Source organism: Clarias gariepinus, unplaced genomic scaffold (assembly GCF_024256425.1).
Source record: "Clarias gariepinus isolate MV-2021 ecotype Netherlands unplaced genomic scaffold, CGAR_prim_01v2 scaffold_29, whole genome shotgun sequence".
NCBI classification, from domain to species: domain Eukaryota; kingdom Metazoa; phylum Chordata; class Actinopteri; order Siluriformes; family Clariidae; genus Clarias; species Clarias gariepinus.
Window position 1 is genome coordinate 661,355 of NW_026520996.1, and position 25,626 is coordinate 686,980.

The 25,626-nt window shown below is 40.5% G+C and overlaps 1 protein-coding gene across 1 annotated transcript in view; it reads left to right on the forward strand.

Annotated features, from left to right (window-relative positions):
- The first annotated feature begins 9,492 nt into the window (after positions 1-9,492).
- The window catches only part of znf804a (zinc finger protein 804A), a 67,088-nt gene continuing 50,954 nt past the window's right edge, over positions 9,493-25,626 (forward strand). The window contains exon 1 of the mRNA XM_053490576.1: positions 9,493-9,597. Coding sequence (XP_053346551.1) covers positions 9,493-9,597 — 105 coding nt within the window. The remainder of the gene's footprint in view (positions 9,598-25,626) is intronic.

Sequence of the window (25,626 nt, forward strand, 5' to 3'; positions counted from 1 at the left end):
CCAAGTTGATCTCTTTGTTCTCTGCTCTCGTGTCTCGCAGCACTGCACTGCTCGTATCTGCTCGTTCCAATCAGGCCGTTGTCACATTGTGTAATGCTGGAAGTGCTTGAGCTGCACATTAGCATATGTGTGTGCTGTTTTCCTGATCATCCAGAACACGGCAAGATAAAAGAACATGATGAATTAAAGCTGAACGTTCTGATGAATTCCAGTTCTGCCGTGAAGAGGATTCTCTGGATATGTTTGATGTGGTTAGAGACAATAACTCGATATTAGCCTAGCTAAGCATTAATCATAGTCTGCTCAGGGTAGAAAACAAGACCCACATTTAGCAGCATGCAGATATGAGCTGTGTTAGCACATAGGGCTTCTTTATAAGATATAAAGGGACATTAAACAGATATGAATATACAGCACCAGGTCAGTCTAGCCTAAATGGAATTGAAGCATAATAGGATTTTTATTTTTATTTTTATTACTTTAAGTAGGATCTGATATGGCCTTTAGATCTACTTATTATATTAATAGTAATATGGACTGTTAGCAATGTCCAAGCACATGAGATGTAACGTCATGTTGGAAAAAATAGGAGTTGGACTCGGCCTCTTAGTTCCAGTGAAAGGAAGTCTTAATGCTTTAGCATAGCAAGACATTTTTGACAATTTCATGCTCCCAACTTTGTGGGACGGCCTCTTTCTGTTCCTGCATGACTGTGCACCAGGGCACAAAGCGCAGTCCAGAAAGACATGAATGAGCAATTTTGGTGTGGAAGAACTTGCCTGGCCTGTCCTGACATCAACCCGACAGAACACCTTCGTGATAAATTAGGGGCGAAGATTGCGAGCCAGGCCTTCTCGTCCAACATCAGTGTCTGACCTCAGAGATGCACTTCTGGAAGAACGGTCAAAAGTCCCATTAACACACTCTTAAACCTTGTGGAAAGCCTTCACAGAAGAGTTAAAGCTGTTATAGCTGTGAAAGAGGCGGGGCCAACATCATATTAAACACTATGGATTAAGAATTGAATGTCACTCAAGTTCACATGCGGGTGAAGGCTATCTATCTATCTATCTATCTATCTATCTATCTATCTTTATGTACATATAAAGCGTGTACATGTGAGCTATGTTAGTGCATAGGGTTGATCATCAGTTTATAGATCTCTTTTAACACCAAAAAAAAAGCTGCTTTAAACTGTACTTTATCCCAGGCTTATAGGATTTACTTACTCAGAGTTTGGACTTAAAAGGATAAACATTTCATCAATAAGAGTTGTGCTCTGACCACGGCCAGACTCCAGCTCCATGTTAAACCCACTCTCTGATCTAAAGTTAAATTTAAACATGCATAACTTTGTAGAGACTTCATTAATAGATATCATGCTGTCATAACTAATTCTGGTATTAGTTTGGTTTATGAGCTGGTTAAATGAAATCATTTATTAATTTACAGTCCAACATCTACTTACTTACTTATATGTCGTTTTATACATATTGTAATATATTCGTCTTATTATTTAGCTTATGCAGCTGCATGATAGATTTTAGCAGGACAACATTAACATTGGTAGATTTTTATTTTCATTTAACTCCATAAATATGATTAAAAATGCCAAAGCTGCCCCTGAGCTGAAAGCGTTTCTGCACTGACACGTCACTCAGCTCGATTTCTCTCTCTCGACTCAGAGCTGTGTGTACTTTGTACTGCACTCGCTGAGTATTTTTATCATCCACCTTTGTAGTTGCTGTGGCAATTGTGCTGATAATAAGACACTCTTGCGCTTCTCTGAGAGGATGTGTAATAGTATCACATACATACAGTACAGCTCTATTTCTGATCCATGAAGGAGATTATTATAATGTTCATAGTGTATTCGAGCTGCAACAGCAACACTGAGGTCATTTAACACCATGTTAGCAATGAGAACATTTCGAGAGCATCTTACCTACAGAGACAGGAGAGCTAAGGTCCACTTTATTAGGAACACCTTGCAACTCACAATGTCAGTGCCATGTAGAAGTGATCCTGTCCACTTCTAGATAACAAAAGGATGTCCACACACGTGTTGCCTATGAGTGATGCACTCGTACTGGATGCTTATCTGATAAAATGTGTTTATTTGCATAAAATAGCAAGTAAGAAATGTAAGAATATAACTTTTTTTTTTATTTGTTAAAATCTGCTGCAAATATAATGGAAGAAGATATTTTCCCTCTTATTTTTGAGGTTTGGTCAGGGATCACATCTTTTCCTACAAATTCCACCTTCTGATTCCCAAGTTATGATTGGTAATAAGAATTTAGTCTCATTTATGATTGGTTCGATTCTTCACTGTGTGTGAAATGTTAGTCAATCAGAGCTCCTTCCTCAGCCAGAGACTCGGTGGGTAAAAGAAAAAAAATTGCAGGGAGAGAGGTATTTGTTGTAGCGTTTGCTGATTAGAAACAGAAGCTAGATTTCTCTTCAGGAAGCTCATCACATCACTTAGTGTTATGCTCAGAAAGAATATATTCATTCCAACAAAAGAGGAATTATCAGATAAAGTGTTTATATCAATATGTAACTACTAAGCAGATTATTAAATAAATAGTAAATAAATACTTGTAAATGTTTATTTTTGTGGTGTCATTATAGTCGATTAATTAATTATTTATTTATTTAAAAGTATTACTTTAGATAACTTACAGTAGTTTAGACCTAAAGTTCCTTAGGATATTTTTCCCCCAAACTAAACAAATATATACAGGTAAATCCTGCATTGCGAGCATAATTCATTCCAGAAGCATGCTTGTATATCAAAGTAAATTTCCCCTGTATAAACTAATGGAAACTCTGAGGATTCGTTCCACAACTCAAAAATATTAATATAAAATTAATATATATATATATATATATATATATATATATATATATATATATATATATATATATATATATATATATATATAATTCAATTATAAAGTAAAAAATAAAACAAATTAACCTGTACTACAGTAGTCAAGACCTCACTCATTTACCAAATTATAATATACTATAAAACTACCTGTTTTCAAGCTCCCTTTTGCAAAAAACGCTTTTAGAACAAGTTAGTTGCAACAGACGGTTTCTCTGTATTTAATATCTCAATAATTGTTTCGAATAAGAAGTTGATGAATATGAAGATAATGTGTGTAACATCAAACAATACTCAGTGTTTACTTACTTTAACCCTAAAACTTAAATAACAATAAAGAAAATATCATGATTACATCCAGCATTCCTCCCACAATGCTCTGTTCTCTTTGTGCCTATTTTCCCCCACCTTGTTCTATTTTTGTCTCATGCTCTTTTGTATATCTTTCTTGCATTTATTTTTTTGCTCACACATGTTGTTCCTTTTTCCTTCATATTGCTTTATTTCATAAAAAAAGTATCCCAAATATAGCACTGTCCTTTCTTCCTTTACTTTATTAATGTATTTGACAGTTCATGACTGTGTGTGTGTGTGTGTGTGTGTGTGTGTGTGTGTGTGTGTGTGTGTGTGTGTGATTTTAAATTTTTCACTTAATTGGATATTAAATAACCGCAGGAGCAGTGGTGGCTCTGAGGTGAAGCTCGTGACCGAGTGATTTGTGGATTATGAATTTAAATCCCTGGACTGATGAAGAGCTTCAGCTTCTTTATTTCATATTGATTCTGTAACGTAGACAGCTGGGTCATACTGAATTTGAGCGCATGGCCTGTTCAGCATTTTTACTAAAGTATTGTGTGCTGTTTTACTCTGGTCATAGTAGTCTACTCTTCTCTATTAGTTCCTGCTCTGTTTGTAAAGAGAAGACAAATTAGTCAACTGCCTCTTGTGGTAAAAGGTGCTACTGCATGCTTTATCCATTTATCAATCAGCCATAAAGTGAACACCAAATAACATTTACACATTGACATTGATTATTAATTATACCCCAGTAAACTGGTAACAGGATCACCAGCACCCGAGTCTCACGCATGCCCAAGAGAACCAAAGACCAGTCCGTCCGGTCCGATCTCACATAAAAAACAAATGCAGCAATAAAAAAAAAAAGATAAAATAAAAGCAAAAATCAATGATAAATATGACAGAAAGTTCCCAGTGCAGCGCAGCCCAATGGTCCCTCAGGGTCCTGAGATCCCAATCTGATCAAGCCCCATGAAATGCGCTGGACAAACAGGTCTGAGGCCCCACCCTCAACCCACAGCACCCTAAGGATCCGCTGGTGCCGGATAACACAGCACATGGCTAGAGGCAGCGACGATCCCAGCTAAAATAGGGGCCATAATGCTGAATGCTGATAGGAGCATTGTGATGGCTGGCTCTTGGTGAAAGTGAAAGTGCCACAGTAGCTTGTGCAGTCCTTTAGCCTCTCTCTCTTGTGCGGTATTAAGTCCGCCTGCCTTTAAAGTCTCTGGGGTGCATGGCATCACCCCACTGACATGGCACTTTTGCTTTTAGCATCCACCAAACATTCTCGCTCTCGAACTCCAGACCCTAAGATCACACCTTGCTTTTAAAATAAATAATTACGTGGTCAAGCGCTCGCCCTATCATCCGGAGACCGCTGGTTCTAACCCCGGGTGATGCTGTTTTCCTCTCACAGCCGGAGGCACAGAGAGAGCTGATTGGCCGAGCTCTCTCAGGGGGGAGGGATGAGAGGTACTCATGCTCCCACATTAATCACGGCTCTACAGCCAATCAGGGGCGTCTGTGAGCTCGCGCACGCGGAAGGAGCGGCTAGCGCTTTCCTCCGAGTGTGTTACTCCGCTTTGTTACAAAGCTTTGGAATAGACTTCCAGACAGTGTTTGGGGCTCAGACACAGTTTTTCAGTTTAAAAGTAGACTTAAGACGCATCTCTTTAATTTGGCATACGCGTAACTCATCCCATAACCTCATACTTCAGTACATCTATCCTGAATGGAATGGAATATCCTGAATAGAACGCTAATTCTCTCCATCTCCAAAAAAGCCTGCAAGGTTCCTGAGGCATCTACAGAAGAACCAGCTCCAGCTGGATTCTGCTTCATGATGATTGGAGCTACTGTACACATTCTGCTCCTGTGCTTCCAGTGATCCAGACTCGTCCCTGTGCTGAACTGGACTTCATGTTAATTTAAATTCAAATGATTTAATTCAATTCAATTTTATTTGTATAGCACTTTTAACGATTTACATCATCACAAAGCAGTGTTTGTTATATTAAACTTTCAGCTGCATAACACACATGGTGTTATATCATCTCTATCTGTTATCACCCAGATGAGGATGGGTTCCCTGTTGAGTCTGGTTCCTCTCAAGGTTTCTTCCTATTGCCATCTCAGGGAGTTTTTCCTTGCCACTGTCGCCGTCACCCTTGGCTTGCTCATCAGAGACATTTCATTCATCATTCATTCATTCATCTCATTATTATCTAGAGATTTTTCTCACACATACACACTTCAACAAATTTTCTTTTTTTTTTTTATTTCTTTCATTTTTGTGAAACTGCTCTGAGACAATGACTATTGTTAAAACCACCATATAAATAAAAGTAATTTGGATTGGACTGAAGAGAAGGCTGCATGCCAAGTGAGCCCTTCGGAGAAAGTGAAAGGCAAAGAAAGATTTAAGTGCACTGATTCATCTGTGATAATAGATAGACAACAAAATGAAAACTTTAATCTCCTCTTTAACTAAGATGTCAGTACACTCTAAATGTTACAAGGTACTGACACTGGAGACTCCTTCCATACATGTTACATAAACATCTTCTTATAGAACACATCACCCCGTCAACGAATACACACTGTTTTACATTCACTGTTTATGTGGAACGCACGCCCCTGTGAAAGAGCCGCTACTATAGAAAAGCTTTCTCACACTAAAATAGGTCAGGTACCGTGATAAGAAAAACAACACAGCATCGAGCAACGGGAGAAGACAATGTGACATATTTTTCTTTTTCTGGAACTGGAACAGATAAAAACATTTAAACCAAAAAAAAAAAACATTTAAACCAAAAGGTCCAGCGAATCGTGTAACTTTTGTGAGGTAGTGTAGTTTCTGGAGTGCAAGGAGACGTGTCTTTGTTTTGCTTCTTTTCATCTGAACACAGAGCAGGAGACAAAAGTCCAAGAGGAAAACACTGAGTTTCTCTTAAACGAGCACTTTCTGTCAAAAGCTGCACTGTTCTGACAGATCTAAACTCCGAACCAGACGATGCAGGCAGAGAAATGAGAGAAGAGCATCATGGGAGAAAAGTACTGCTACACCTCGGAGAAGATGGAACAACATGAAGGAAAATGAGAGCAACTGTGAGGCAAAAGAGGGTAAGATTTAGGAATTTTTAAACACTAAAAAACAAATGCAAGTGCAAATTAATAATAATAATAATAATAATATAAAAGCTAATCTAATCTAAGCTACTAAATCTTATTAATGTGCAGGTTTATTTCAAACTCATGAATAATTAATAAGTGCAGCTTGACAGCTTCATCCAATCACGAGACAGGTGCGTGACACCTCGGAGGACATGGTGTTGTCCAGAATTAAGGAAAGAGAACTGAACTGATTAAAGGCATATTTGTTATATTGCTGAGTTGCTTGAGGAAACCTCTGAGACGAGCTGCAGCTCAAACACACTCTTAATAAATATCTTATTATCTCATTTATCTTTTTGTTTGTTTATTGTTCGTGATCCTGAAAGTGTTTTAAATACTTATTAACCAAATTGCTGCTGATGGAAGTCCATCCTTCCATCTCTCTCCCTCTCCCTCCCGCTCTCTATCTCTCTCTCCACAGCTTTCTTTCCGCTCTACTGTACTCCATTTAGAATTGATTCAGAAACTCAGTTGCTTAGTTACGAGGCGTTATCACTTCTCTCAAAGTGGAAAAGAGGAGGAGGAACGAGGGATTTCACTCCTCCAGCAGCAGCGCGACATGCTCACTGACAGATTGGGGTTTTTCTCTTTCTGTTTTCTTCTGTCTCTCTCTCCATTTTTCTCACTCTCAATGTCTAGCCCACTATGTCTTACACTCTGTCTCTCTCTCTCTCTCTTACACTGCCTTACCATCTCATGGTCTGTCTCACTCTCTGTCTCACTCCATAACCATTTCTGTCGCACCTCTTTACTATCAGTCTCACTCTGTGTCTCACTCCCCAACCATTTATGTATCACCCTTTCGTTCATCTCATTTTATGTCTCATTCCCACTGTCTCACACTTTGGCTCACACTTTCACTGTCTGTCTTATCTTCTGTCTGTCTTACTGTTTGCCACACACTCTGTCTCACTTCTCTGTTTTTTTCACTCTCACTTTCTAGCCCTTTTCTTTCTGTTTTACAATGTCTCACTCTCTGTCTACCCCTCTCACTGTCTAAACCTCTCACTCTGTCTCACTCAATTCACTCTGTTTTAACATCTCACTGTCTGTCTCACCCTCTGCCTCACTCTTTCACTTTCTCACTGTCTGTCTCACTCTGTCTTACTCAAAATCTGCCTCATCCTCTGTCTGCCCCACTGTGTTTGTCTCAATTTGTCTAAACTCTGTCTCACTTTCTGAGTCTCTTAGTTCGTCTATAATGCTCTATAATATTTAATTAAATAGATAAATTAAGAATTTGAACATTATCACATTACACCCCCCCCCCCCAGTCTGTATTTTAGTTTCTTTTTCTGACTCGTCTCCTTTATTTTGTGACAAAACTCAACTTTCCATCATTTCTTCCTTTTCTCCTTCCACTCTTTATTTATTCCCTCTTTCCTCCTGGTTCCCTTCTTTTATTCTGTTATTCCTCCCCCCTTTCTTTTATTTCTTCATTTACTTTCTCTCTCTCTCTCTCTCTCTCTCTCTCTCTCTGTTTTGCAGGTCGTTTCTCTGTTTCTGTTTCCTGTCTCTCTCGATATCACTTCCTGTATAACAATGTAACTGCACTCATTAAACTTAATGAAACACATCAGAGAGAGACTTGAACCTGATGCTGAGGAGAGAGAGTGATAGAGGAAGTGTGTGTGTGTGTGTGTGTGTGTGTGTGTGTGTGTGTGTGTGTGTGTGTGTGTGTGTGTGTGTGTGTGTGTGTTGTGAGCTGGTAGGCTGACTGAGACGAAACAGTGGCTGACTCAGTGGAACTGTAAAAGCAGCGAGCAATAGATTCACTCTTCACCGCAGCGCTCACTAAACACACACACACACACACACTCTCTCTTTCTCACACACACACACTCTCTCTCTCACACACACACTCTCCCTTTCTCACACACACACTCTCTCTTTCTCACACACACACTCTCTCTCTCACACACACACTCTCTCTCTCACACACACACTCTCCCTTTCTCACACACACACTCTCTCTTTCTCACACACACACTCTCTCTCTCTCACACACACACTCTCTCTCTCACACACACACTCTCCCTTTCTCACACACACACTCTCTCTTTCTCACACACACACTCTCTCTCTCACACACACACTCTCCCTTTCTCACACACACACTCTCTCTTTCTCACACACACACTCTCTCTCTCTCACACACACACTCTCTCTCTCACACACACACTCTCTCTCTCTCACACACACTCTCTCTCTCACACACACACACTCTCTCTCTCACACACTCTCTCTCTCACACACACACACACTCTCTCTCTCTCACACACACACTCTCTCTCTCTCACACACACTCTCTCTCTCACACACACACACACACACACACATTCTCTCTCACTCACACACACACACACACACACTTTCTCTCTCACACACACTCTCTCTTTCTCACACACACACTCTCTCTCTCACACACACACACACACACATTCTCTCTCACTCACACACACACACACACACACACACACTTTCTCTCTCACACACACTCACACTCTCTCTCTCTCTCTTACACACACACACTCTTTCTCTCTCACACACACACACACACACACACACACACATACTTTCTCTCTCACACACACACTCTCTCACACACACTCTCTCTCTCTCTGACATCATGCCTGGAACACACACTCCTCAGGCAGCGAGCGGAGCAGATGAACACACCACACACAGTCCGCACGTGGCGCAGAGCCGCCAGTGAGACACGGAGCTCTCTCTCTCTCTCTCTCACACACACACACACACACACACATCCGGAGATAAAGGAGTAGCGCTCAGTCCATCCCGGAGAGAGAAGAGAAGAAGATAAAGAAGGCGCTTTGATCTGCCGGATGCCGGGCTGCTGACGGGGGGGTGAGGGGTGTGTGTGTGTGTGAGAGGGGTGTGTGTGTGTGTGTGTGAGAGAGGGGTGTGTGTGTGTGTGTGTGTGAGAGAGGGGTGTGTGTGTGTGTGTGTGTGTGAGGGGGTCTGCGGCTCTCCTACAGAACACAAGGGATTTTAACCTCAACAAAAAGCAGCGCAGACAGACTGCAGGGACTCGACCTGTCCTGGTGTGTGTGTGTGTGTGAGTGTGTGAGTGAGTGAGTGTGTGTGTGTGTACGTGTTCCCACATGGCGTGCTACTACATTGTGATCAGCTCCACACACCTCAGTAACGGACACTTCCGCAACATCAAGGGAGTCTTCAGAGGACCGCTGTGCAGAAACGGCAACTCGGTGAGTGTGTGCGCGAGCCTGTGTGTGTGCGCGCGAGCCTGTGTGTGTGTGTGTGTGTGTGTGTGTGCGCGAGCGTGCGTGTGTGTGTGTGTGTGCGCGCGCGCTCACATCAAACAAAATGAACAACTCACAAGTTTCAGCACTTTCATTACCGGGAAACTTTTATAATGTGTTAATAAATAAATAAATAATAAATACTGCTTAAAATTCTCATTATTAATTACTACACTGTTCCAAAAGTTATATAGTAAACATTTAAATAATTATACCTAACATTTATTCAATAATATTAAGTCAAATAATTCTGAACTTACATGTTAAAATTTGTTCAACTGTTATAAAATTTTAAATAATTTTAAAATTAATAAAATTGATAAAAAGATGTCTTTAAGTAATTGATGATGTTTATTATTATTATTATTATTATTATTATTATTACAATCAATTAACAATAATAATTTAAAATTTATATTAACATAAAATAAAAAAGCATTATTTTATATTACTTTGTGAAACTATTTTAAAACCATGATAGGTAAATAAAAAACATTATTTTACAAAACTACACAAAATAAATATGATTTAATAGTCAGGGGTTTGAACATATATTTCATTTATTTATGAAATATAAATATGTAATAGAACTTATTATCTGAATTATCTGACATGTGAAAATCTGTAAAAATTTGCACAGGTTACTTTTTATATATTAAATGTATATAAAACTAGGGATTTTAACACACTGTCCATAATCGTATCAGATTATAAATAGGGAAAAATATTTATAAATATATAAAAGTATATATAAGTAAAAGGTTTTATTTATTTATTTATTTATTTTTTAGGAATGATCACTTCAGTATATTATTGGTAATATGTTATTGCAGGTGTTTTGTGTGTGTGTGTGTGTGTGTGTGTGTGTGTGTGTGTGTGTGTGTGGTTTGTTCATCTGTAAAAGTTTGGTTTTGATGGCATCTGATGCTATAAGTGAGGACTTAGTGCAAGAACATTACACACACACACACACACACACAGATTGATCAGCAGTGTGACAGATGGATGGGGACAGCTCTAATCTCTACACATAGTCATAAGTGATGGCTCGGGGTTTAGCTCAATCGCAGCGATTACATTAGCAGTTTCAGAGTAATCCTCCTGCTCCTCTCTGCCTCCGCAGTAACGTTAGAGGAATCTGGGCCAACTCGACGGGGAAATAAAAAATAACCTAATGTATCGGGATGAAAAATATCCACAGTTAGTCTCTAATAGGTCTGGTGTGTTTCCAGGAGTGCGTCATGAAGCTCTCAGGTGAAACCAAATTAAAACCTTTAGTTTAAATCACACGATGATCAGAAATCTCTCCATCACTTTCCTCTTCTTCTCCTTCTTCTCTTTAAGGTTTATTTGCTGCGTATTAAAGTCGACTGCCTTCATGAACAAAAGTCATGTATCTGAGAGACTCTCGGGATTTGCTGGAGAAATCTGAAGTGTTGTTGTTGTTTGCCGGAGTTTTTAATCTCCGTCGCTGCAGGAAGTGTTTCAGCTTCTTCACCTGAATTGGAACTGAACAAAACATTTCCAGATCCTACACGCTCCCTCTCGTTCACGGTTATCGTCTGAAATACCAAAGTTATGCGAGTGACAGATAAGAGTTTAAGGTTGACAAGGAAAGTCTTCTATCCCGTCTCGCCATCTTTCCGTCTTAGGGTTCTCGATTCCGCTCCCGTCGGCAGAACAGAGCGATTCTCTTCTTTCGGAGCGAATCAGAAACGATGGAGGATGAAAGACTGAAGTGAAGATGGAGGAGACTGCAACAACATGACTGACTGCTTGGTGTGAAGTGTGTATGTTATTCGGGTCTGGAGTGTTTTGGAGCTTGTGTGTGTGTGTGTGTGTGTGTGTGTGTGTGTGTGTGTGTGTGTGTGTGCGTGTTAAAGGAGCCCTAAGTGATGTGTTAGAGACGTCGAAGCTGCAGTCATTGTTTTAGTTACGTTTCTTGTAACACGACACATACGTGATGGACCAGGCGCTGTTCATTTTCAGGAGCTTGTAATTAAACCCCTTAGGATATTAGCATTAGGGGGGGAGTTAAATTCTATACAGTTCTCTTTCAATTCATTTGCGTGAAATGAAAATCCAGTCCAATTTAATCCAATCATGTAACTCTTACTTATTTTGGAAACCTGTTTGATTTTGCAAATTGTTATTTGTTTGTCTGTTGCTTTGATTGATTAATAAATTGATTGGTTGATTAATTGATTGATTGATTGATTGATTGATTGATTGATTGATTGATTGATTGTGGCAGCAGTTTTAACAAGAAACTCATTTTGCCCTCATTTACGGAAAGTGAATTTAAAACTGATGAGTGTCAGGGATTTGGATGTGCGATCCGAGTAGCAGCAGCAGCACGCTCAACATGATATAATATAATCATGTATATAGAAGTGACACGTGACAAAGGCTGGGCAAAAAAAATCTACTTTAATGGAGCTGGTAATTAGTGCAACACTAAGTGAGGTGTGGCATGATCAGGAAGTCATGTGACTTCTATAAGTGAGGTGCTAGCGCTGATGGGTAGCATAGATATAGCCGGCCATTTTGTGGCTGTATCCAGCAACCATGTGATGGGCATTTAAGGGCTGTGGGATCTGAACTCATCACCATTAATACAATGGTTATAGCTCAAGTATTACACTTTAGGAATCGTGTAAGAAGTGCTGTTTTATTGGATGGGACTACACGGATCAGGCTTCGCTCCCCAGGCGCATCAGTAAACCCTGACCGACCATCACCCTGTTGCCGGGTCACCTGTTCTCCTTCCTTGGACTGCTTTCGGTAGGTTCTGACCACTGCAGAATGGGAACACACTCAAGAGCTGCAGTTTTAAAGACGCTCTGACGCAGTGGTCTAGATATGACACGGTCCAAAGTCAAAGTCACCTAAATCCTTATAGATTTATATGTATATATACAGTATATATATATATATATATATATATATATATATATATATATATATATATATATAAACACTGTGTGTATGTGTGTGTGTGTGTGTGTGTATACTAGATGTAAATTATATAATGTAGCTGTTTAAAAGCATAAACCCTACATTGACCACACACACACACTCACACACACTGTGTACGGGAATGAAGGCTCTGGATGTCCTGGTGAAGTGCCATCTGGTCCTCTCTCCAGGCGCAGTGTTATTTCAGCGCAAACAGAAATCTCCGCTCCCTACGACATTTGTTGAGCGCAGCTTAGGCACAGCGGAGAGACGAGCAGTGCAGCACAACAACACCGTAATAATGCAGAGTGTCCGAATCATCAGTGATGGAAAAATGTATTCATTTGATAAAGAATAAATATGGACGTTTTTTAAATCATGATTTAAAATAAACATATTAAAGAACAATGAGAGTAACAAAATGCTGAACATAAGGAAGTGTCATTTCCATTGAAACTGTGATTATTATTATTATTATTATTATTATTATTATTATTGCTAATATTTTTAAAATATATTTTAAGGAATAGAGGGAAAAGGGGAGGACCACGGGAGATAGAAAGAAATATCAGGATGAGAGAGAGAGAGAGAGAGAGAGAGGTCCTGTGGTCACCCTTCTGCTCCACTCTGTGAAATCCATCTGTGCAATTAGCACTGAGTACTGTGCGGCGAGAAAATCCACCAGTTGCTACAGCACACAACATGTTCTCAGGACTGCAGAGATTCATCTCGTCTTATTGCTTTTCTTCAGAATATTAAACGTCAACGCTAACCATCTGCCCGACGTTATCGGGACACGTTTAATGGTCTAATGATGATCTGGTCAGGTTTAAATCAATGTTTTGGACCTGCATTAGCGGGTAACCATGGCAACATCATATTCATTCATGATCATTTACATTAACACTGTTTGTATATACTGCATGCTTGTGTCGCCTTCACGAACTCAGCTAAATAAATTGTTTAAACTGTCAACAAAACAACAATTAATGTTGTGCTACAGCACGTAAAACAGGATAACGCTCACTAATCTGTAACCATAGCAACAATCATACGAATTGTCTACTGATACATTAGGAGTAAACTGAAATGTAACATTATCTTAAAATCAACCTCGGTAACTTGAGTGACTTGTGAACTGTGTAGTGTATGTGCTTTTTTTGCACATTTTATATTTTAAATGTCGGCCCATATTTATGTGTGTCTGAGTGGAAGATGTACAATAATAGCACATATGGAAGGAGTCTCCAGTGTCAGTGCTGTGTGACAGTCAGAGGTAAGCTGGAGCTTCAGGACAGAGGAGTTTACGATGCTCTGCAGTGTCTCAGTCACATGACACAGTGATTTTTTTTTTTGTCTTATTAACTTATTAAGAGAGAGAATAAGGAGAGACTGGGGAGAACCGGAGTGTGTTTCATGAAACAACTAGAGACAGATTAACTGTAGTAGGGTTAAGCTGTAACCCTCGTCTGCTCGCTGCAGTTAATACACACGCTGCTTTGTTTTATGATAAACAGGTGAAATCTAGCAGGCTCATCCCCGTGCCGATGTACAGCATTTAAATTTATTCACTTTCCTAATAAGAACCAGTAAGCAGATAATATGATGTGCTGAAACCCACAATATGGGCCTGGGCCATTATCATGCTTTCAATTTATCACACTGTTAGACATTTAATTGCTATCATGGGGGGGGGGGGGGGGGGGTTCATTTTAAGAAGGCAGGAGGAATAAATTGAATCAATATCTGATTACGCACTCACGTCTCCTGCGCTGGACTCATTATGAACGCATATAAATCCCTCTCTATTTGTCATAGTGTGCACTTTTGTCTTTTTCCGTTTATAATTCGGATTTTTGGTTTATGTGATAAGTGTTTGGATCCCTGATGGCAGTACTACTCCTGAGTGTGACAGAAGCGTCCAGCCTTATTCCAGCTGCCGTATGATCTGATTGTCTTCAGTTTGTGTTTGAATACGAATGATACTGAAAAATGGCTCGAACGCAGAAAACGTTTCTTAACATCACTACAGTTTAATTGTGTCACTACATCCTAGTAAAACACACTACGTTTTATTTTGATTTGTTTTTTTGGGTATTTTTTTTTTTTGCTTTCCCCTCGAACCAAGCGATCATCAGACCTGAATACTCAGTTCAGTATTTTTTCGTCTTCTCTCTCTTGTTTTTTTGCGCCTGAGAGGCAGATGTGGAGATGTTGATGTGTGGAGCCGATTGAGGAACGCTGGTGTATATCCTGCTCTGTTCTGTAAGGGACTTTAAGCATCGACTGCTCCACTGTAGCTGTGAGCAGAAACAGATCTGCATTAATGCTGTGGTGATGGAAATCAAAGTCACTAAGCAACAAATCCATGACGATTGACGCCAGGAAGAACTGAATTATGCATCAGAAAATAAGTGGATATTTCTTTTACTCCTTTAATGTTACCTGTAAGACCAGAAGCAGATGCCGTGGCTTCCCAGTCTCAGTAAAATGTGAGCAACAGAACAGCGACGTTTCATCAGAACGCACTCTCATTGACCAAACTCTGGAATGTTATGTTAATTAGATAAGTTTTGGTCTCATGCTGTGCGTTTTCCTCTGTTGTAAACTAACGATGAGCTAAGACGACGGGCCGACCTGCTTCGCGCTCCAAGTGTTTCACTCAGACTTGTCCATCTGTACATAAAAACTGATTGAAGTTCTTTCATTTAGTGCATCAGACATGAGCTAATCACTTAGAACACTGGATACTTAGTGTTATAAACTTGTTGAAAAGCAGATGGAAATGCACGACTGTATCTGTTAACTGGAAGTAAAAAAAAAATCTCTCAAAAACATGCGGAGGGTTTTCCAGGGTTAAAGCAGAATGTACTGGACTGGCTGTCTTCCTCACTGCAGTGGAGCTTCAGTCGGTGAAGAAACCGAGTGTTTCAGTATAAAGGTAGCATGTTAATGACACATTTTTTGTTTTTATTGAACAATTAACATAAAGCATAAAACATAAATGTGAGATCACTTAAACGCTTGGTGAAGTCGCATGGGAAAAAATGTCCAGTGGAAAATCAGAGCTGTGTTTCATGGTGAAAGTAAGAGCATTTTCATACACACACACACACACACACACACACACACACACGCACACACACGCACACACAAAGAAAGGCTTCAGTTTGTTAGGGATCATAAAGACTGGACTTTGGAGTGATGGAGAAAGGTCATGTGACCTGATGAGTCCAGACTGAGCCTATTCCAGAGTGATGGGCGTGTCAGGGTAAGAAGGGAAGGACATGAAGCGATGCTCCCATTAGGCCTGGGCTGATAAACGATATCATATCGAACCGCGATTAATTTTATTTTAATAACGATGATAAGCTCTAGACATTTTTTGCTTGATATGATTAATCTAAAAGCCAATCACACAACAGAACAATACGACAACAGCCAATCAGCGTGCAACCTGCGTGTGCCAAGCACGTCAAAGTTAATGTCCTACCGCACTTTGCGAAGCAAACTTGACCCCAGGACGACAAAAAAAATAATTGAAAGTGAATCTAACCTCGAGTTATTATCCAAAGATGTTGAAATTGTCGACAAAAAAGGTAGCATGAATTCCGTTATATGGAAGTGGTTTGGCTATCTGAAAAATAACGAGGCACAGATTAAAACGACCTGTAAAATATGTCGTCGGTTTGTAAAAAACAAGACTGGCAACACAACCAACCTATTCCATCCCCTAAAAAAGCATCACCCAAACGACAACACTGAAAGCATGAAAATGAGGGCTGATGCTACTCCGTCAACTAGCGAGCTAGCAGTGGGGCTGTACCAAAGCAGAAATCGCTCGTGTTGTGTTTCGTGACCATTACACCTTATGAAAGATGTTCCAAAAGGAGCGAGGATATAACCAGGGCTGTTTCTAACCTTCTAGTGAAGATATGATGCCCCTAAGCACAGTAGAACAAGACGGCTGCATCTAGCCATTGGTAAGTTAAGCATCTACTAAAGTTAAAGTTTTCAGTGCTAAAACAGCATATGAGGATTTATAACATATCCTACGATTTTACAGCATTTAAGGCTATCAGGTTTGACTGCAAAATTTAAAAAATGCTGTTGTATTCACACTTCCCTAACAAACACCAACTTGCGTGTGATTGTGCGCTGTAAAGGCAAATATATATAAATAAATAAATAAATAAATAAATGATCGTCTAGAACTGCTTGACACTACTTAATAAATATAAATATATATTAAGCATGTTACATGGCGTTATTGTTTTAAAAAGTGAGTAATAAATCTGTTCTACAATAATAATGTGATATTTTCTCATAATTCATTCCATTTTTGTTGTCATTGCATTCTTAAGCCGTTATGTCAGTTTATTGGGGCAGTGTGAAATAGCCTTTATTTAACTCCGAATTGTGGGATAAAAAGCCCTAGTGTGTGTGTTGTTTCTCCTTTGTGTTTGAAAATCTCAAAACATTGTAATTTATCATCACAAAATACTTTTTATCATCACAAACAAGTATTTTTTAATAAAAATCTTTGCCTCATAAAGATTCTGAGCATGTGCCTATAGTATCTTAATTTTTAAGGCCGAATTTGTCATCTGTTTTTGTTAATAATCTTTACTTTACTTTATAGTGTAATTTAATGAACCCTTTTATTTTTGTGGCTTCAGTCATTGTTGGGATACTCTTTTAAAGCTGGCAGCATTAACAGCTTACATATGGAAATATATGGGGAAAAATTATCGAGATTACATTTATCCCCCACTGGGATAATCTTGAACTTTACATGAACTTTAGCTCAGAACTTTACCACGGTTTCGTCCCACTTTAGATGTGTTTGGCTTCCCATAGAAGTGAATGTGTATTGCGTGGTTACGTAACGTGCAACGTCACATGATCTCAACCGCGATTAAGACGATAGATCAAAATCTATATCGGTTGACAACTTTCTACCGGTTAACCGTGTCTACCGGTATATCGCCCACCCCCATAATCAAGTGTTAAAATCTCGTTTTCTAGGGCTTCTTCCCAAATCTCCAGTACCCTTGACCTCGAGTTTATCGAGCTCATTTCTATCACTTCTTGATTCTGGCTTCTGCTCGACAGTACTAGCAATTCTTAAATGTCTGATTAAAATTGAACTAGAGAAAGTTTCAGCAAGATGGTAAGGCTATGTTCTGGGGACCATGTCTGAAGAGATTTTAAATCTCAGCTGTCATTTGACCCGTACATCAGTGCGTGTCCATGCGCTCTGTGTGCGCACAAGCCAGCCTTCTGAGTTCATAATATTTCTGGCTGTTCCTGATCCCCGCCCTTGCTTGCATACTTCAGAAGTACAATGATAACAATTCGCACTAAATGAGTGGTTTGTGTAATGAAGCAGGTAAATCTGTGGTTTAGACACCACAAGGTTGTGAGATAAAATCCCTTCGCGGTCTCTGAAAAATGCAGTCATTTTTTTAAGTATTGTTATTACAGAAGCCAGTGCTCATGCATGCACTCCGTAGGGCACAAAACAGTCCCATTAATACAGCGGGAACCCTCAGGGCTGGGCCATGGTTCCTCATTGGATCAGTGAATTTACATGCGCCTGCACTTATTTTCAGCTGCTGTATCGATATCCTCTTCACACAGACCGATGTTTCCCAGCATTCTCAGCCACTTCAGGCGTGTCATTGTGTTTTGTGGCTGATTCATCCAACATACACACACACACACACACACACACTCATCTATTGACTCCTATTCTAAGGGGACTGAATGGAGATAGAGAAATGCTGCGTCGGCAGGAGGTTGCTATGGTGACAGAAGATTTCCATGAGCACTCTGTGACCTGCTCTCCATTACCGTTTTTAAAGCGGTCTGCTTGACTTTTCTCTCTCCGCGCACCTCGGTCACATCCCTCAGGCCCTCTTACAGGCCGTTCCATCACTATAAGCTCACTCGACTTTCTCCAGAGGATGTTCCAGAGTAATGTGAGGGAACAAGTCGACTTCACTGTGGACATCTGACAGTTTCATTAGAAAAACACAAGCAACAACATTCTCCATATTTCATTTTATTATTTATTTTTTAAAAGATAAAAGGGTAAAAGCAGGGTTTTGTTTTTACAGACTTGACCATCTGTACATGGCAGCTGATGGAACTTTTTCCACTTTGGAAGTTCATTTATGAAATATGAGCAAGACGAGTTTAATCAGATGGAATTCATGACTTCATCCATGAAAAACACCCTAAGAAGCACGCTCATGGTTCACTGAGGTTAAATTCCGTTCACACTTGACTTAAAAAGTTAAATGTAACTGCTTCTAACTACAAATCCAAATGTTTTATTGGCTCAGGTTTGACAATTTAACAAAATTAAAAGGAATCTAAATCTAACTACGACTAACTGCGCGGAAGCAAATTATTTTTCTTTTCTACTTGAAAGCTACTGACCCATCTAGAACCCTAAAAGTGTTGGTTCTGCCTCTGGACAAAGTAAACATTAAACGTTCTAGAAACAAAAGTTTCTTTTGAGGACGGGCAAAGTTTAAAAAGTACCATGGTCAGTTGTAGATATCAAACTAATCTAGAACCTGGACTCTCTTTCAGAAATGGACGGAACCTGTTTAAATAAGTGAAGAAACCCTCAAAATACCAGGAATCTCTAAAAATAAAAGTGTAAAAACATAGAGTTTCATTGGGTTTTATGCAGAACCCAGTCTAGAACCCTGAGACAGAGTTCCTGTTCTGAGGAAGCGAGGAGCGCGTAACAATCCAGTGATCCCGTGACAAGCTGATTCAGTAACGTATTCTAGAACCACAAAAGTTTGGGTTCTCCCTTTGGGGAAAGTAAAAAAATTTGAATCATAATAACCGCTCCACAGGCCAACTAACACTATTAATTAATTACCCATCCATTAGCCAGTCAGTGCTGATTGGTTGTCCTTCTCTGCAATCTGATTGGACAGTTTGTGCAGGGGGCGTGTCAGGTGTTCGGCTCACATGATAGATTTATGCACAAAGAGAACGCTGTGTTTGTCCAACTGTACACGTACGAGCGTTTGGGGAGAAGTGTGCAACATGCTCAGTTGCACACACACACACACACACACACACATACACACTAACACATCTGGCTTCATTTGCATCGCAATAAAATGGTGCTTAGCTTCCAGCGCCGCTCCAACCGTGTCGTATACGCTTGTTAAGTGTAGCACGGCGCTAAAATGCATGCCAAGATGCTGTGTGTGTGTGTGTGTGTGTGTGTGTGTGAGAGAGAGAGAGAGAAATATTTCTCGCCTTGAAAAGAAAGATCAGTTTATGAATATGCTAATCCTGTGACTTCCTCCTTTCACAGCAAGAAAAAATAAACACGGATAATAAAAGATACACATGGTGTATAAATAAGCGCCGTTTCAGCATGACACAAAAACACAGCAGGGGCTCAATTACACACACTGTTAGCATTAGCATTAGCATCCTGACAAGTCACCTTGTGGAAAAAACTTTCCTTAGTTAAAGTGCTTGTTTGTTTTCTTTCAGTTTGATCAGTCAGGGTGAAAAACGTAAACGTCATCACCGAGTGTTAGCGTGCCTTAGCCCCCCTGTAGCGTCCGCGCCGTAACAGTCTCACAGTCTCATCACTGCACACCATCTGTCAGAGTTTTATAACAATACAGCTGCAACCTGGAACTAATGTTTAACGCGACAGCACAGACTTTAACCTGGACAGCAGGACGGGACGAGCAGATGTTATAGCAGCTATAAATACACTGTTAGAGCTGCATTGACCTGGACCGGAAAGCAAAAGAAATAAAACGTATATAAAATGTGCGAGTGCAGCTCTGGTCAGAACCTTCGACTTGTTTATGCAGATTCCGCACTCTTCTGTTCGACTCTCGCGCATTAGCATAGTCCAGGTCATCACACTGCTCTGGGTTTAAAAATATCCCAACGTCCACTGCTCTGTGTGTGTGTGTGTGTGTGTGTGTGTGAAGGGCAGTGTGTTAGGTCTACCCTGGTGTGTGTGTGTGTGTGTGTTTCCCAGAAGGCTTCTCTTCTCCTTCTGCAGAGCGTGACACTCCTGCCCTGATCTGACCTCGGGCTCCAGCGGTAGAAAGAAAGAAAAAGAAGCGATTGATTTTTAGAGGTTTGCATTTTTTATTTGTATAATCTTTGTTTATTTTTCCTTCCTTAATTACCTCATTCCCTTCATCCTTTCCTTCCTTCATTATTTCCGTCAGGGTTTAGAGAACCTGCACTGTTTAATAATGTGTTCTTTTCATAAACTGCAATTAGCGACTCGTGCAGCTTTTGTATTTGTCTGTGTGTGTCTGTGTGTGTGTGTGTGTGTGTGTGTGTGTGTGTGTGTGTGTGTTTAGTAAGGATGTTTCAATATTATTGAATTAAATATAATTTTAGACACACCACACTGACATCTGGCTTTAGCTATGAGTTGCATAGACACATCCACTAGTGGGCGCTGTGTGGATGTTGATCAGTGAAAGGAGAACGAGGTTAATGATAAATAATTAATAATATTAAAATAATGTTTTTGCTGGGTTTAACTAATTCAACAACATTTAACTCCACATGATTGCGACAGGACAAAGTACATTTCATTTGGTTTCACTGGACGGTGTACACTATGATACCGGTTTTAATGAAGTTTTAATGTGTGTGTGAGAGATGTGTGTGTAGCGTTTAATCTCAGTCCTGAAGGGATTCCTCGTGTCAGAGCTGTGTGAAGGCGAGCTTCCCGGGCCACGGGTTACACATCACTCTCTGATCCCTCTCCAGAGTCGGATGTGTGATGCACGCCAGCTCAAACACCATGATCTAGATGCTGGATAAAAAATCCCATGTGCTGATGGAGGCATTTATCACCTTCACACGTTAGACACAAGTGCAGGTAAAACAAGATTCTTCCAAAATATGGAAACTGACAATCAGATCAGACACGTGTGTATTAAAGGCAGTCTCCGACCGGTACAAACTAGTCCAGGCTTCAGAGTTCAGAATCAGATATCAGGCTAGCTCATACACAAACAGCAGACACAGGACAAAAACTGGGAAACTAACTGAATAAAAACCACAGGAGCGTACCCTTCAAAACTAACGCTAGTTACTGAGCCCTGGGCGACTGTACACCAGAGTTCAGGCGTGTTTGGGTGTCTAAAGTGATCTAGACTGAGTATCCTGATCCCTCTGTCCAATAAAGACCCGGAACCCGGAACGGGAACTCGACTGGAGTTATCGCCATGTCCCCCGTACAGACCTGACCTCACTCCAACCATTTCCAGAAGGAGTTCCTGGGAGGCCAGCATTTCAGCGTGAAGCAGGCAGGAAAGTCCGATCATGGCTCCATTAAACTGAGAAAACGTTCTACCTTGATGGTGTCCAAGCACTAGAGAGACACTGGGATAAGTGCATTAGTGTATCAGGGGATTATATAGATCACGGGTCTCCAAATCCAGTCCTGGAGGACCAGTGTCCAACACAGTGTGGTGATTCTTCTTCTCAAACACAGCTGATTTAACTAATCTGTTCATTACTAGGTTCCGTGGGTGTGTTTCGTGGGGGTTCCATGGGGGTGGGCCAGGAGTAGCTCAGTGGTTAAGGCATTGGACTACGTTTCGGAAGATCCCAGGTTTAAACCCCACAACCACCATGTTGCCACTGTTGGGCCCTTGAGCGCGGCCCTTAACCCTCAACTGCTCAGATGTGTAATGAGATAAAAATGTAAGTCGCTCTGGATAAGAGAGTCTGCCAAATGACTAAATGTAAATGTGTTCACGTGTTGGTGAATTACAAACTGTGCTGGTCACTGGCCCTCCAGGACGAGATTTGATGACCCCTGATCTAGAGAAATAAAGGGAGTTTTTACTCTCCGAACTGTGTTCTGTTATTCTATAAAGGAAATAACAGAAGAAATCACTAGTCAAGTACTTTTCTGAGTTACTGGCATACCAGTGAAGATTGGGAGTGACACAGCCTCTTCTCCTTTACTGAGATGTTGAGTATGTAGTCAGCAAAGGAGCAGAAACAAGCTGAGAAATCCTTGAGCTTGAGTCATATCCCTTGTCCTTTTTTTTAAGATTAAGGTGTATTCATTTCTTCCCTACATCTCTCCTGCATTCCTTTTTATACGAGTCTGAGGAGAGAGCAGTACGGCTGGAGAACATGAAGTAAAACCCTCTCAGCAGGATTGAACACGGATGAAGAGCGAGAGGAGAGACGAGTCTTTCTGAAGTACTGCGAGTGAAGTGTGTGGGTGTTCTCCAAACCTCCTACACACACACACACACACACACACACACACACACACACACTTACCCAGCAGAGAGGGGTCTTGAACAGTAGAAGAACAGCTCAGTTACAGTTTTGTCTTCACAGCTATTCAATTCAATAGAATTATTTATTTATTTTATAGCACTTTTAACAATCGAAGGCAAAGCAGCTATTATCTTTGGCAGGACTAACTATGACATCATAACTAAAGGGGAGGAGCCAGAAGGAAACACAAACATGAGGGGGAACTGAGATGTAACAATCACCTCACCGTCAGCAAACCTGGGTGATCAATGAGAGTGAGGAAGACAGCATCCAAACATACCAGTTCACCATAATACTCTACGTCCATGAGTCCCCCAGATCTGCTCCTTTACCTAAGGCTAATCTATTTATAAAAATGCTTGGCTAAATAAATAGGTTTTTAGCCTGGACTTAAACACTGAGACTGTGTCTGAGTCCCGAACACTATTTGGAAGACTATTCCATAACTTTGGGGCTTTGTAAGAAAAAGCTCCGCCCCCAGCTGTAGTTTTAATAATACGCGGTACTGACAAGCAGCCTGCATCCTTTGATCGAAGTAGGCGTGGCGGATCGTAAGACACTAGCAGTTCGCTCAGGTACTGCGGCGCGAGACCATTTAATGCTTTATATGTCAAGAGTAGTATTTTAAAATCAATGCGAAATTTCACAGGGAGCCAATGGAGTGAAGATAAGATAGGGGTGATGTGCTCATATCTTCTGGTTCTAGTGAGGACTCTCGCTGCTGCATTCTGGACTAGCTGAAGCTTATTTATGCATCTAGCTGAACAACCAGACAGTAAGGCATTACAATAGTCCAACCTAGAGGTGATAAAAGCATGAACTAGTTTTTCTGTGCTAGACTTTCTCTTTCTTCCTCATTTTTATCTCTTTATCTTTCACACACATACACACTCACAAACACTCATACACACTTCTCTGTCACCCGCCACATGGCATCACACATTCCAACATGTCTTGCAGTGTGTGTGATCATCCTGGTTGGGATTCTGCATGTCTTTCACGGTGCTCAGGTTGTGTATGTGATCATTTAATAGAAAAGACTTGATTAAAAAAAAGTTGCTGTGTTGTTTCCCAGCTGGATATGAACATTTTCTTTATATAAATCACTCGCAGGAGCTTTTCTACCAGAAATAACACTCGGGTTTGTCAGCAGGATGGTGCATTAAGGCTTATTAAGGTTTCGCAAAGATTTAGACAAGTGGACTCCAGCATGAGACTCGATCGGCTTCAGAGTGTAGCGTTGTTAATGAGTTTCATTTAAGGATCACACAGAGGTTTAAAACACTGAGGGATTTCATTTAGTTAGAAGTCATTTCATATTAATGGCTGGAATTATGATTAATTAAATCACCTGTGCAATTAAGAGAAAGGTAAAAGACAGACATGTTGCAATGGCTAAGCCGCACCCTGGAGGATTTACTGTACTGAGCTCAGTGTTATGGTATCTAGATCAGTGTGTGTGTGTGTGTGTGTGTGTGTGTGTGTGTGTGTGTGTGTGTGTGTGTGTGTGTGTGTGTGTGATTCATGTATTGCTCCACTGACAGTGTGTTTGTATTTGAGTTGGTGTCATTTTGAGATGTTGAGTTACTGCTGTGCTCCAACCCATTGTCCTGCTGCATGACCCACTTTCCACCCGCCTCCAGCTGTCTGTCAGAGAGATGTCCACACATGTGTCTCAACAATACTTTAGTAAAGACAGGAGCTGATGCTCGACTCAGTCACTGCACAAACGAGCCCAAAGCTTCACTATGAGTGGCGCTCCTTATAAACCCATGACACACCACGTCACACACTTGAGCTATTATTCCCACAGAGACACGTGTCTCAGCGTCCGACTCCACACTGTATCTCCTTTAATGACGGACTCATGAAGAAAAGGTCAGCGTTCTATCTACACCATCATGTGTCATGTGGAAGGTGTGGGATCCAAGGACAGTTTACAGCAGGTTATATTTAACATGTTTCATCGCTGCTACAGTATCTTTTATGTTCTGGAAATCTTCTAACACTCACACGACTTTTCATCGCCTGTCTTTGGTCACAGTGACGTTAAACAAGGCTGTATTATGTGCTGGGCTTCAGTAATTATTTAATTGAATTCAGGTCTTTTTTTGTGGATCAGCTGTGTGTGAATGTCTGCACTTAATACTTTAATTTGTGTGTGTGTGTGTGTGTGTGTGTGTGTGTGTGTGTGTGTGTGTGTGTGTGTGTGTGTGTGTGTGATGTTCGAATTAGAGAGAGAGAAAAAATTGTAACTTTTAAGCAGGTTGTGTAATTAAGCTTTAGGATGAATTAGCATTAACATTTTGCTAACGTCAGCTGGTCTAATAAAGCGCGTGGAGGATTGAGACGTCAGCTCGCCAATCAGTTAGGCTGATTAATTAAAACTCCATCATTAATTAAAAAGCCAACGAGCTCAGCGATTTATCAACGTTAGTGTGTTTTAGCCCTCCTGTAGTGTTCCGTACTCAGCAGTGTTCCAGCTCATCACTGTACACCATCTGCTAGAGTTTTATAACAATACAGGAGCGAGACGGAGTTAAACTCCACGATTTATTTCCTCTGATCAATAAACACATTCCTCATAGAAACTCAAAAAGGGTCCATTCTTTGTTTGGGAAACAATCCCTGTTGTGTGTGTGTGTGTGTGTGTGTGTGTGTGTGTGTGTGTGTTATCAGTATTGAAAG